The sequence below is a fragment of the Neolamprologus multifasciatus genome, chromosome 7, assembly GCF_963576455.1.
Source record: "Neolamprologus multifasciatus chromosome 7, fNeoMul1.2, whole genome shotgun sequence".
NCBI classification, from domain to species: domain Eukaryota; kingdom Metazoa; phylum Chordata; class Actinopteri; order Cichliformes; family Cichlidae; genus Neolamprologus; species Neolamprologus multifasciatus.
The window spans coordinates 43391665-43406013 of record NC_140445.1 but is presented as its reverse complement, the minus strand read 5'-3'; the positions used below and the strand labels follow the sequence as shown (position 1 = coordinate 43406013).

The 14349-nt window shown below is 39.4% G+C and overlaps 1 protein-coding gene across 6 annotated transcripts in view; it reads left to right on the top strand.

The window, feature by feature from the left end:
• LOC146515012 (suppressor of tumorigenicity 7 protein homolog) overlaps positions 1–14349 on the top strand; it is a 57892-nt gene that overhangs the window by 15767 nt on the left and 27776 nt on the right. For 4 of the 6 annotated variants that reach the window (XM_085165247.1, XM_085165246.1, XM_085165245.1 and 1 more), the window contains one exon: positions 3409–3444. The exons of 1 other annotated variant lie outside the window; for it this stretch is intronic. In XM_085165247.1, the coding sequence (XP_085021373.1) occupies positions 3423–3444 (22 nt within the window). In that variant the 5' untranslated portion in view covers positions 3409–3422. One more of the 6 variants, XM_085165249.1, reaches the window with a different exon arrangement.

Here is a 14349-nt window from a genome sequence, read left to right as displayed (position 1 = left end):
CTGTACCCACAATATTCATTGCAAACATGGTGCCAAGAAGAAATAAGATATAAGGTATAAGATTTATTGCCAAGAAACATGGTTACAATAAAGACATAATCAACCAAAAATAAATTCCCAGCTTTTTTGATTGGGTTTATTTTGTACTGTCGCTTTTTTAAAAACAAACAGAAAAACATGTCTAGGGTTTACTTATGGGACTGCATATAGGAGTTTGGAGATTAAATTACATTATTGATTTAGGTGATAGGTCCAGTAATAAAAATGTCTGTATAGCTATTATGAAGGACGGAAGGCTCAGGGTTGAGATTCTGATTCTGATATGTTTTGATATTGCTAGTGAGTAAGCTGATGTAATGACTGACCTCTCTGAAGAAGTTGCTACCAAGTTGCTAAGAACCACAGTTTTAGGCCAGAATTCAGATGGAGGGGATTTGAGTGAGGCACTGAATGAGAAAATACTGTTCTTAATATAGTGGCATGGTCAGAGATGTCTAGTAGGACTAAAAAGGAATATTCACCTCTATCCAAGTGTATAAGACTGCCATTAGTAATATTCAGTAATAGAGTTTTAGTGCTGTGTTTTCATTGGTAACCAGAATTTATCAAAGACATTGTTTCTCTTCACCAACTGAAAGAGGTGATGAATGACAACTTTCTCAAGGCTTTTTAAAAAGAATTGCAGTTTGGAAATGGGTATGTAATTATCTAAAACAATGGGATCTAGGGAGGTTGGGCTGGAAGACATGCACATATATGAGACTATTGATAATAGAAAAAGTATGTGTTAATATGGGCACAACAGAAAACTGAAATTTCAATCTGGCATTCAACAGGAAGAAGGCATGGACAGTCTCTTGGGGGCGGGTGGATTTAGTAGGTCAGCAGAGCATATGCTGTGCAACTTTGAGACAAGTGGTGATGGTGGAGCAGCAGTATTAGCATGTTAGTGTGGAAGAGTAAACTGTGGAGGCCAATTACATTAAGCATTTTCTGGTGTTTTATGCTTTCTATATACAGTTGTCCTGCCAAGGACAACAGCCCTGATTTAAACATGTTTAGGATGTTCGATATTAACTAAGAGTAGCACAATAAGCATCCTATGACTTATGACTATTGAATGGTAGTTGGAGTTTTAATGGTCAATGGCTTTTCTCCATAGAACACCAGGAGGCAGTTGGTACTCGAGGTAGCACATTTTTCACAGGAGTTTCATTTTGATAAGTGTGTTTTTTATGTGGGACATAGATTGTAGAGTGTAACAGAATAGCAGTGATTCTTAACATGTAAAAATAGCATAGTGATATGTGGCTAAACTCTGTGTGCTAAGGACGGGCACATGCGCTATGTTTCTTCTTAGTAGGTAGGTGGGCCAGAGGTAAGCGTGTGGCTAGGGTTCATGGAAATGATAGATTAAGACGTAAATGTGTAGCTATATTTCATATAAGATGTAAATCTTAAAATATTTGTTTATTATCCTAACCTAATACCAGATTTTCCTTATAAGAAAACTATGTTTTGACTCAGTACTGCTGATTTCACATATTTTAACTTAGTAGCAGGGTTAAAGAAGGGGTCTCTTGCCTGTGGTTGAAGAACAAAGACGTGGTGGAGGAGGAGGAGGTGGGTGTATGAGACACAAAAGATGAGAGGCCTACAACAGTACACGCTCGTCTCTTCAGCAGCTGAGCTAATCCACATGCTAGCTGTCTTCATCGTATTCACAGTGGGGGCCATTAAAGTGATGACCATTTATCTATTTAGGTTTGTAGGCTGGTTGGACAGAAGCTGTTGTGCAGACTGTATCTATTCATTTCCCTAAAGCAGGTTTAGGGCAGATTGCCGCTGCACAGTTGCTGGGTTTTGTGTTTATTTTATTACATTTAGTACCAGTCTTCATTAAGGTGTTACAGTGTGCAATAACGGGCACCTCAGGGTATATGCGTGTCCTAAAAGAGGCGGATCATGGTGTCTTGAATACACTGACCAAACAGTTTCTTGGTACATTGCAGGGTTTTTTTTAATTTAATTTTTTTTAATGAATTTTTATTGTGCTTTAGATATGTACTTACCTATAACTGTCAAACAGAGCAAACACCAATATTTATGCCACTGTACAGCAGTCTCATGACAGCAGGTGAGTAACACTACTATTAAGTTTCTTTCTGTCTTCTATATAATTTCCACTCGCAGTTGCTCTGTTTAATTGTAATCTTACATAACTATCTACTGTGTGTTTTTGTTGCTATTATTATTGTTATTATTATTGCTAAAATAATTCACATTATTGATAATATTGCGATTTAATTTTAAAGTCGCTGATGGCCGTGTGTGTGTGCGTGTGTGTGTGTGTGTATGTGTGTCAATAGCAAGTAAATACACAGTAGTCTCCAATGCTCTGCTTCATACTTGTTTCAATTTGTCGAACTAACAGATGAAAGCCCCCTGCCCCCTTCGCTGCTTCATTGTGTGTGTGTGTGTGTGTGTGTGTGTGTGTGTGTGTGTGTGTGTGTGTGTGTGTGTCCTGTTTGTATCTGTAGCCCTACCTCTGCCTTTTCTCTCTTTCTCTTTTTTATCATCTAAATATGCTTCCCCCTTGCTTTCCTGTTTCTCGTCCATTCTCATATTTTCCTTTATCTTTTTCTCATCTGCTCTTTTATTCGATCCAGTCTGCTTGTGTTTCTCCTTCTTTCTCCCCCCTCCCCATTTCTCCTTTCCTCCTTTCCTCTCTCCATCTAGCAGTAGTTGTCAGTTGTCTTTGACAGCTTTCTTTCTCTCCCTCCTCTGTCCTGACGTCACTCTCTGTTTGCATAGCTATTGTCTTACAACGGCTGCAGTAACAGTGGCAGGAGCTTCCTTGCCAGATTTTCTTTTTTCACTCCCTCCTTTTAGCTCTCCTTTCCCCAGGAAAGACTCTCCCTCTCCCCCACAATCTCACGGTCTCTCTCTTCATTAGTAAATCGTACAGTGGAATGAGAAGTGAGAGAGCGATGGAGAGGATAAGGAGGAGGAGGATATAGACTGCAGAAAAGCAGAGATGCAGTAGCTAGCCACAACCACTTCTCCGTGTCTGGATTTGCTGCGGCTGTGAAGGATTTCTGCCAGTTTTTATTTTATGTTTATTTAGTACTTGATTTAATCCTCCAAAAGCCTCCTTTTTTGGCAGCTGCACTAGCTGTGTGTGTTTGTGTGTGTTTGGAGGAGGGCTTTTAAAGCAGCAACGGATAGCGGAGCTGGGGCATCTGGCTGTCTGGGAGGCAGCGACGGCCGGCTGGCTGCATTGTGTTGCTTTGATGACCCCCGCTGTGTAGCTGCCTGCTCATCAACCTCCCTTCTCTCTCTTTCTCTCTCACCCTCCCCTTTCTCTCTCCTCTCTTTCCTCCTCCTCCTCCTCTCTCTCCATCACAGCTCCCGGCCCAGCCATGTTCGGCACTGAGTCTTCATGTAAGTACCATCACCATCCTTCCGTCTGCCCTGCGTTTGTCTTTGTTTATGGACCTTTTATATTCTTGTGTGTGTGTTTTATCTGAAGATGAGGAGGAAAGGGAATATGTTAGCTTTCCTCTTCTGTTGCGTTCCATCTTTCCTCATCTCCCTCTCCTCTCTTGTCTTCTTCCTGTTTTGCCTCCATGGTTGCTGGTGGCAGATTGCATGGGGAGAAATCTGGGATCTACCATTTTAGCACAGAGGGTCGGCACTACAAGCTAGCTGGACATGCTGACTGAACCGCCTACCCTGTATTCTCTCTGAGCCTTACCGTGTGTGCATTTCAAATTACCACAAAAAAATGACCTCCCGTCTCTATGCATTTTCTGTCCTCTTCATAGTAATAGCTTGCTCTTTGAATGAACATGTGTTCTTGTGCATGTTTATGTGAGTGAGCATGTCGGAAGATGGATGCTTTGACCAGAGTTGCATCGTCTCCAGAAGCATCAGTCTGCGCTCTGCTTCTTTCTTACGGCTCAGTCAGATCGCTGCGAGGTGTGAGCTTAGCATTTCCTGTCTTAAATGCTACTGAATCAAGCATAGAACACTGCTCTTCTATATGTATGCACGTGTGTCTTTGGACACCAATCAGCCCCTCACCTCCCTCTGAAGTGTTACTAGTGTTGACGTTAAGGTGAGCCAGTGTACTTGTTTCTCCCATTACAAGAATCCTTTTTTCTTTGATCAATACTGTGATGGCTCACTCTACTACCTGCTCATTGTTTTCAGAAGGCCTGAGCTTATGTCATTGATCCTGTCTTGATTGCACAGTCGAGGCTAAAACTAACTTGTTGTTTTGATGTGGGATCATAGCTAGCATGCACACTGGCAATTGCACCAGGAGTGGTTTAGGAGCCAAACAGTAGAGCCTAATCTTTGTTTATGAAATGTGCAGCTGATTGGATGACACTGTGCAATATCTTGTAATGGCTTAATGTTGTTGTTGGTGGAGTTTTATTTATTTATTTTTTAAAGAAATTAAAAGTGGAGATCTTTAGATTTACAATTGCAGGCAGTCATTTTATGAATCAGAAAAGAAGCAATAACAACTTAGATGAAACTTGTATAAAATATACAACTCCTGCTAATAGTTTAAAGTGTGCTTAGATGCTTAACATGTCTGACCTACCTTTGAACATGCACGCCATTTCCAAGGAAACATATTAATGGAAATGTTAGAGCATGCAGGCATAGACATCTTGCGTACTCCAACATCTGCATTTCCACTTAAATAAATAATACACACATGACTATCAGTGCTTGGTTCATCTGAAATGACTCCAGGTTACAATGGCAGCACGTCTTTAACTGGCAACAATCCTCTGAGGAAGTAAGTGGTGCATCCAAAATGGGGTTATGAAAATGGAAAATACAATTATTTTCCAGTGGAGGGAAAAAAAGTTAATAAATAAGATAACACTCTAGTCATTGCTTTAAAGATATACAGACCAGTCATGCTTTAGTGCATAGTCAACTCCTGATGGTGCATTTCCATCCAGGAAAAAGCCCTGTAGTGCAGTAGTACTGTCTGATTTCAAATTAAATGGTGTTGTAGCTAACTCCCGCTTTAGATGGTAATTTATATTTCTGTACTTCATTACTTTTTCATTAGATGTAATAATTTTATATCAGATGCACAGTTGTTTATGGACACAATTCTACTTGGCTATAGCAGAGATGGTACCTGTGACCTTTATTTGGCAGCTTCTCCTCGCTGCCCACTATTCTGAGTTCTGTCCCATTTTGACACAGGCCTGCCAGTCTTTCCATTTTGTCATGTCTGCAGTTTGATACAGGTCGGTTAGTAAAGCATTACTGCGTGGTTTTTTTTTGTTTTTGTTTGTTTGTTTTTGTTTGTAATTAAACAGTAACTCAAAGGACATAATGCTGAATTAAATCTACAGCAAATCCATAACACAGACGAGAGGAGGTCAAGTATGAGTATAGTTCTGATCAGTTCACAGGATATGATTATAGGAGATCGTGAGCACAGTGTTTGCATTTCTTTATGAAAGGATGTACACTTATTTGACTGACGCTTTTAAAATTACAAGTCAGAGCTCGTGATCGTAAACATGCCTTGAACAAACACATTTACAAACTGTTGTGCTTTCCTTGTGGTCATCATACTCGGCCACCTGGCAAATTAAACTGGAAGTACTATCATGCAAAATTTGGCCAATCCCACAGATTCTTGTTTGAACAATACTCTCACCAACACAGTGTATATGTAATGGTGGATGTGGATATTCTTATTTCCGCACATCTTTGTAGGAAGTCATTTGTGACTTCTTGAGTGTTTCCTGACAATGAACACAGACAGACAAAAACACAACGTTCATTCAGCTTTTTAGGTTTAAGTAATAAACTCAACAGTGTTTGTTGACATGGTTAAGCGGGACCCATTTTTAAAGGCTTTTTCCTTTGAAATAGCTTTGTTGTGGAAACGGCTTGGGTCCAACAAACACTGCAACAGGAAACAAACCATGGCGATTTTTAGTGTTTATTCGAAACACTAAAATCGTCTCAGGAAATCCTTTGTATAAGATCATTTATTATAGGAAACCATCCTGCAATACATGGAATATCTTACTTTATCTCTTATTTTTGGGGCTAGATGAAGCTTTCATTTCCTTGTGATCATCTTTGGTATTGGTTTCAAATCATAAGCTAGTTATCTACTGTAGACACATGGACTTGACAAAGGCTTGTCAAGTCCTGTTAAGCTTTCGCAGCAGACTGTGTGGCACTGAGAAAGAACTCAGGGGTGTCTGATTTGCGTTTTGTTCAGAAGATCATCTCCTCTCAAGTAGGTGTAGACGGTAAGAGGAACAACTTCTAGATAATCCTAATTTAGAGCTCAAATGTAAATGGCTTTATCCTTTTTTTGGTTTGTTTTTTTTTTGCAGTGTTTTACTGTTTTAAAATGAGCTATATTTTGAGACATCGCAGTTAGAGTGACTAGTCTATTTTGAGCTCTGTGCAGCATTGACATTGTAGGTCGGTGTTCAGGTTTGGTGGGAAATGTGCCGAATTGCTTTCTGGCTCTAAAATATGTTCTCCCTTTCTAATAAGAACAGATGGTAGCAGGAGAGAAAAGCCTGGGAAGTCACTTCCAACATGTTTGTCCTCTTCAGTACAGCAAAAGATCAAATAAATGTGCACCATATTTATTGATTCTTGTTATATAAAGTAGAACTAATTTGGCAGTACATGTAGGATAGTATATGGATGTGACAGCTGTAATTTTTCTGTATCTGCTTATTCAACAATTTTCTTTTATTTATTTATTTATTTTTACAGTTGAGCAAAAGGAAATTTGACTTTATAACAGGTGAACAAATACAGATAAAATATGTGCTAATGCAGCAGAAGTCTGTTAAACCAGACTAATATTTTTATATCATGAATAAAATTTTCCCAAAGGTGTTATGGAAGTGTTGAAATATACTGGCAATTCCTCTCAGTTTTCAATATCCACCTGGATTTCTAAACTTATGGATATCAACTACTTTGCACACTTCTGTGAACAATTACCTTGTGTCACAGACATTACCCCTCCCCCCAACGCACACACACAGATGGGACTTATTTGTACATACATTTGACCTCAATAGCTGTTACCTTCCTGTCCCCTTCTTTTCAGCAAAGTAGGTTTTAGGTAATGGTAACTGTGTTCTGCCTTCCTTTTTTCCTCTCGTTTTGGCCTGTTTGTTGTAGTGTGTTGTGAGGAAGTGGTTCAGTAGTTCTACAGTCAGTCTATACTTGATCAGAATTGAGGTCAGTACGTACAGCTTTCTAGATTGTATCACTTCGTTCAGTAGCCTTGAGACTAATTATTGTATGGTGTTAAACTGTCTTAGGAGGACATGATGATCTTATCATGGATGTGAACTTGAAGAAATCAACAGTGGCATTGGACTGTTTCTATTGGCGTTATTATTACTTTAATAGTCCTTGGATTTAAGAAGTAAGAAGTAAATGTCTTGAGACTTACTTTGCTGTGGACTCAGAAACCATGGACAAACAGTGATTCTTGTTTACAACTTTTTTTTTAAAAATCTCCATGGATGTCCATATGGAGTATTGTGCTCACCATCACTGACTTGGAGAGACAGCTGACAGACTACACCAATCATAGCTAGCTTTCACAGTGACATTTCTGGTATGTCACTGTGACGGTATGTAAGGAACAAACTGTTGGAAACAGGAGTGTAGATAAACTAACACTGGCTGCCTTGTGTTGATGTAGATGAGAGACTCTGGGTACTTTTCAAAAGAGTGTTCGCTCCATTACGGAGTGTGCAGAAGAGTGATTTGGGCATTCTTTTGGTCAATATTACAGTGAATGTAACAAAAAAAACAAGCAAACATGTAGATGTAGGATGTGCTTATAAGGAACTATGATACAGTATAGATAACTTTTCCCCCTTGATGATATTTTTTTTTTTGTCCAGATGCTCAGATATGTCTTTTCCTATGTTCCGACTATTTGTAACATTACCTTGTGTCTCGCATAAGTAGCGTACATGCAATGCTAACTGTAAGAACATATTAAGCCTGCAAAGATTTTCTCCCAGGTTAATTGATAATTGATAGTTTATCAATCTACGTTCATGGTAAGTTTGAGTATATATATGTGATCAATACTTTCAGGGTGAATTGTGAACCTTGGCAGCTGTTTGTTTGGAGCAGTTCTTCAACATAAAACACAGGGATAACCATTAGACATGATAACTTACAGAAAAATCAAATGGGGGAAAAGTGTTATGAAGTGTTATGGTAGCTGAATTGCAGAAGGAATGAGCTTTTTAAAAAAAAATTTATTAAGGACACACTGATGCCAGCTGAATAATTTCACTCTCAAATAGATGACCACAAAATGCCAAAATACTGCTTTCTGGGGGATTTGCTGGTTTCAAACCAGTACTTCTTTAAAAGTGCTGTTCAGACAGTTTTTATCTTTTAAAGGAAGCCTGTGAAACTAGCAGATAAAGGACAAACACATGAGTCTCTGTATAAAACACTGATAAAAGACTGGCACGAAGGGAAAATGTGGATTTTGTGTTGCTACCGCTTCACAAATACCTCAGTGTTTCTATAAAATTGAAGCTAATCATTAAAATCTCTACCAAAATATTTGTGCTGTGTAACCATTTCCACCCCTTCATAATGCATAATGCACTCTTTGGCCACATGCCTGCTTTGCCTGAAATCAATAATCATCACCTGGGCTTCAGATACATTTGGGATCAAGAAGTTATGATACCAAGAAGTATTTCTGTTGTTTGACTAGAAAACAGAGACATTTCAACAATGTGGTGTCACAGAAACATAATAGCTTCCCTCATGACTGCTCCTGCATCCATCAGTGGATATTAATGAAGTACACTGGCTCTCTGTCAGTCAAGACATCTGAGGACAGGCTTGTGCAGCAATTTAAATAGCATAGTAACCCATCTATTAAGATACGGATACTTTACTTTTACTTTTATGAATGAAAAGCCAGCAGACAGTATGAGACTTCTGCTTTTGTCTTTTCGAAGTTACTTTATATTCACAAAATATTTATTAATGTAAGTTTAACTGTTGATTTCCTGTTCTGCACTGACTTTAGCTTCTGAGTCTCTTTCTGCACTGGTTGTATTTCTCCTCCCACCAACTTCTGTATAGTAATAATGACTTGTAACTGTTCTTTTAGGCAAGTAGCCCAGCTGACAGCTATAAGCTTTGCAGAGCAAGCAGCCATGTATATGAATCTTCTCTATGTTTATGTACTTATCAGTAATAATTTGGGTCACATTGTCAATGGAGTGTCAATCCTTTGTTTTATGTAGCGCTATCCACCCAGACATAATCCTATGTTTGTTATGGACTCTGGAAATAGCTTCTTTCTTTTTCTTTTCTATTCTTTTTTTTTTTTTACCCCTCAGGCATATAAAACGCTGATGGAGTATTGTTGTCATCCTGTTGGGCGGACAGCGTGGACACCATGGACACCCAAGTATGTAGAGGCAATAACTCGGGAACAAGACTATGTAGCATTTTTGAAATTCATACCATCTGCTAAAAATCTAGGACAAGTTTCAGTGACTTCGACCTCAAGGTCAAGGTCAAGGTCAGAGATCAAATTTTCTGAAAATCTTATGAATGCAGTAACTCAAGAAGAATATCACCTCGGATTTTCAAATTAATCCCATTTGCTAGGAGGCTGGGGGATAGTACTGCCGGCCACCAGTATTTTTATAGTGGGGAAACCATCCCTATCCCATATGTTATAACATTCAACGTCACCTAATCCCTAGCCTACGAAAAGAAATGGTGTAGCCTTGCCTGTGCGACTTGCATCAGGAAGTGGCCAGTGCCCGTCACCAGCCTATCAGGACAGCGTGTCATTAAGCTTTGCATTTGTTCTCATTTTGCATTCTGAAGATTTTTCCTCACTATACCCAAATCCATAAACCACCCAACTGATTAGTCCAGGAAGCAGCCACTAAACTTTTTAACAATGATCCTCTATTGGTGAGAGAGTTTACCCCCTAAGTAAAATCAAGGGCCAGAAAATTAGCAGAATTTTCTACTCTGAGAGCTGTTTCAAATAACCTGATCAAGACTGATTATTTGACTCTGTGTAGACATTTGAAGAACTAGTACTTTTGTAGGGTGGCTGGTAATAGAACAAAACAAATATATTTGTCAGAGTGAGAGTCTGCTTGGCACCCCGGCAATTGCCAGCGACTGGTACATTACAAAACAGCAAATGTGTTTTGTGTTTCAAATCTCACTACTTCCTCTCTTCATTGGAATGTTTGTTTCTAACATTTACCATGAAGCAAAATTAAGACATCCTATACCAACAGAAGGGCACAACAGTGAATAATTGAGCCAGTTGTAACTGATGAACATAATTCATTAGCTTTAAGTAAACATTGTCAACATATAAACATGTCTCATTATTTTTTTTAAAAAGTATTGTGCTGATAGAACAGAACAATCACAGATTTTTTGTTGTTTCTTATTTTTCCCTGGCTTTGGAGTGTAATGCAGCACATGAGGATAACTGTTCCATGTGTAGTTAAGTCTGTTGCTTTTTAAGGGGCAGCAGTATTTTTCAGCATGCAGCAAAAACACTGAGTAGGATTTTAAACCCCTGATCAGCATGGTCTATGGCATTTCTTTGGAAGCTTAATGTTAAATTGCCAACACTATCCCTACTAATAAGGATGAGCTCATGGGAATGCAGCTGGTATATGTAGGTATGGTTTTATTGTGGGAGGATTGCTTTGGGCCATACCTTAGTCAAACCAATCCATCAGTGTATGTTCTTTCATCAGTGGTAATTTTGGAATACTTTTTTTTTAAAAGCTGGATATTGCTTTGGCTGTTTGCGTGAGAGGGTCACTTTATCTTTCAGTGCAGTGATGAGCCACCAATGGCCTTTAACCTCAGGAAACTTCAGGTTGTGTATTGTATTTGCTGTTCTATTGTCCGTGCCCAAGAGCTGAATAAGGTGCTTACTGAAGATGGCCATTTGATGAAAGCACTCTGACGGCAACCAGCTGTCTCTGTTGCTGTGGTAACCCCCGTAAGAACAGCAAGACAGCAGAGTGATCAGGTTTCTGTGGTAACTGCTGACTACTGCTATTTTGGTCTTCTGAGCTCATATAGTGGCTGGAAGTCAAGAGAGCTAAAAATGAGGCTTATTGTAGTTAATGGGCTTTCAGTAAGGTCTTATATACCATGAAAGCAACACTAATGTATTTGATTGGATCATGACCTCTGACCCTAAATCCTTACTAAATAGGTGCAAGGCCCAGTGGTAAAACTATTGCCTACTGTTGTACAGCCAGCACTACAAAAGAGGGATTATCCAGTACTGCCATAGAGACCCCATACTAAAGACTTAACCCAGGGGTGTCAGAGATTGTATCTCTAAAGGCCACACTGGGAAATTAGGACCAGACATCCAGTTGTCTTTTTTATTAAACAAAACCCAAAACAAAATTTAAAAAAAATTCCCCTCTCGCCCCTGCAGGCAGTGTTTATCCTTCAAGCTTGGGTCCTCTACCAGAGGCCTGGGAGCTTGAGGGTCCTGCGCAGTATATCTGCTGTTTCTAGAACTGTGCTTTTCTGGACAGAGAACTCTGATGTTGTTCCTTGATCTGCTGGATCCATTTGCCTTGCTCAGGGGTCACTGCATTGAGTGCTCCGATTACCACTAGGATCACTGTTGCCTTCTCTGTTGAGCTTTTCGTGTTCCTTCTTCATGATGTTGCTATCAGTCGGTATAGCTACATATATCACTATGGCCCTCTTCCTCTGCTTGTCCACCACTACTATGTCCAGTTGGTTAGCCATCACCAGTTTGTCCATCTATATGTGGAAGTCCCACAGGATCTTAGCTGGGTCGTTCTCGACCTCCCAAGGGGCCGTCTTCTGTCTCGCCATTTTGATCTCCGGACTTCCAGGTCATATTCAGCACAGATGTCTCCAGTTGACTACACCTGGAGAGCCCAACATTTATGATAAAAACCTAAATTGACATGCAGACAAGAATAAAGTTTTCAAAGTAATAATTGTTCATGCATATTTCCATTCTTATTTCAATGTGACGAATTAGAATATAGAACTGCCATTTGGTACACTTCTATGCTTTGTCAGAAACATATATGTGAGCCACTAAGTTTAAATGACCACAGTCTATTGTTAAACGATTCGACTACGTGGTGTGTGAAATTGTGTAAAAAGCCCATTTAATTGCATAAATTTAGGCATTCTTTTTTTGTTTCTCAATTTGTGAAGTCGGCCCTCCTCAGTAGTGTTACTCTTGCTGTTTTAATAGCTGCTTTATTTTTTTTCTCTCTCTGCCTTGTACAAAATGTACATTTGCAGACAAATCAAGGCAAACAAAGAAATAAATGAAAATCAGTATTATGGAAAATCTCCACAACAGCAAATACTTCTATTAACCCTCCAATGTCAGAACTTCCTATTCCCTGACAGTTATTGCCTCTTCTGCTTTTGTGCTTTTTTTTTTTTTTTAAACTTTAAATACACGGAGAACATTCTTGGATATTTTTAAGGTCCTCTCTAAATCCAAGATATTGTTAGATACATCATCTATTGTTATGTTACCAACCTTATCACATTACTAAATATCTGTATATGGATTTAAGGCTGGTTGTGAATGTATTCAACAGACAGGACCATCTCCCGGGCCATTTGCTGTTGCCATCCTTAACTTCAGCATTGCATAGCCTGTGCCAACAGAAACACTGCTGAATATCCTGAGCTTTAATAATCAGAGACTTGGCAAGAACCAGTAGCGGTGAGGTAATTCTGCATCTCTTTAGTTTATTCTCACCCTGCTCTCTTTTGCATATTGCTGAATTTATTTGAGTACTTAACTATGTTTGTTTTTATGTTCTTTGGTGCTTAAAGTGCCTTCATCTCTGGTATGTCAGCAAATTTGATTCCCACCAGAGTCACAAGATAGGTAGTTGCTGGTGCATTTGTGTCTTAAATTACATTTGGTGGATAATTTAAGAGTATCCTTGATATTAATTTTAAGTGGTGCTGTATTTCTTTGTTCTATTTTTTTCTGCAGTTGTTAAGAGTTGAATTGTTTAAAGCATAAAATATTCTGAACATTGACATACACTGTCAGTGTGTATGTCAATACACACTGGCGTTGTATTGACATACACTGGCGTTGAAAATTCCCATGGTGATCATCCAATTGAAAGCTTCTTATCCCTTCAAATCCCTGCTAGTCTGGATAACGTTCACCTGTAATTACTCCAAGAGAACTCCGAAGGATGCAACTAACCTCAAAAACCAAGTAGGTTCAGTGTAAGCAGAGTCAATTTAATGACATAAGCTGGTCCCTATGCTGTTAGTGGGTGAGATGACGCATTATAACATGACTGTTTTTGGTGTTCACCCTCCTCCATAATTATTATGTGTGCTTGGCTGCTGATGAAAAGTATTTTTAGGTTACCAGAATGAGCTTGAATGGGAATAAGGCTTGAAGCACAATGGTATGGACAGAATTTCATACCAGTCTGTGTGAAGAGTATTTACCAGTTCACTTAAGGGGCAGGTAAACATGGTGGAGCTTTGCTGTCTGCCACTAAAAGAACAGAATCACAACGTGCCCGGGGTATCCTTTAACTTACCTTATCTCTATTCACTTACCTTAACATTGCCAGTCAGGATAAGCGGTCACGAGAAGCTGGTTAAAAACTCACTAAATTAACCCAGGGTTTCCAGAGCTAGGTAGGAACACACGTATGAACTGAAATCTCATACAGAATTCATAGAGTTTAATAATATGTCAGCCCACCCTGACAGAGTCGAAGCTATAACAGCTTCAACTCTTCTGGAAAGGCTTTCTGTGTGGGAATTTTCGACCATTCTTTGAGAAATGCATTTCTGAGGTTGACACTGAGGTTGACACTGATGTTGGACGCGAAGGCCTGGCTCACAGTGTCCTTAGTCCCAAAGGTGTTCTATCAGTTTGAGGTCAGGACTCTGTGCAGGCCAGTGAAGTTCTTCCACACCAAACTCCCTCATCCATTTCTTTATGGACCTTGCTTTTTGCACTGATGCACAGCCATGTTGAAACAGGAAGGGCCCATTCCCAAACAAACAAAGTTGGGAGCATGAAATCGTCCAAAATGTCTTGCTGAAACATTAAGAGTTCTTTTCACTAGAAATAAGGGGCCGAGTCCAACTCCTGAAAAACAACCACACACTATAATCCCCTCACCCCCCACCAAACAGATACAGTGGGGCAAAAAAGTATTTAGTCAGCCACCGATTGTGCAAGTTCCCCCACTTAAAATGCTGACAGAGGTCAGT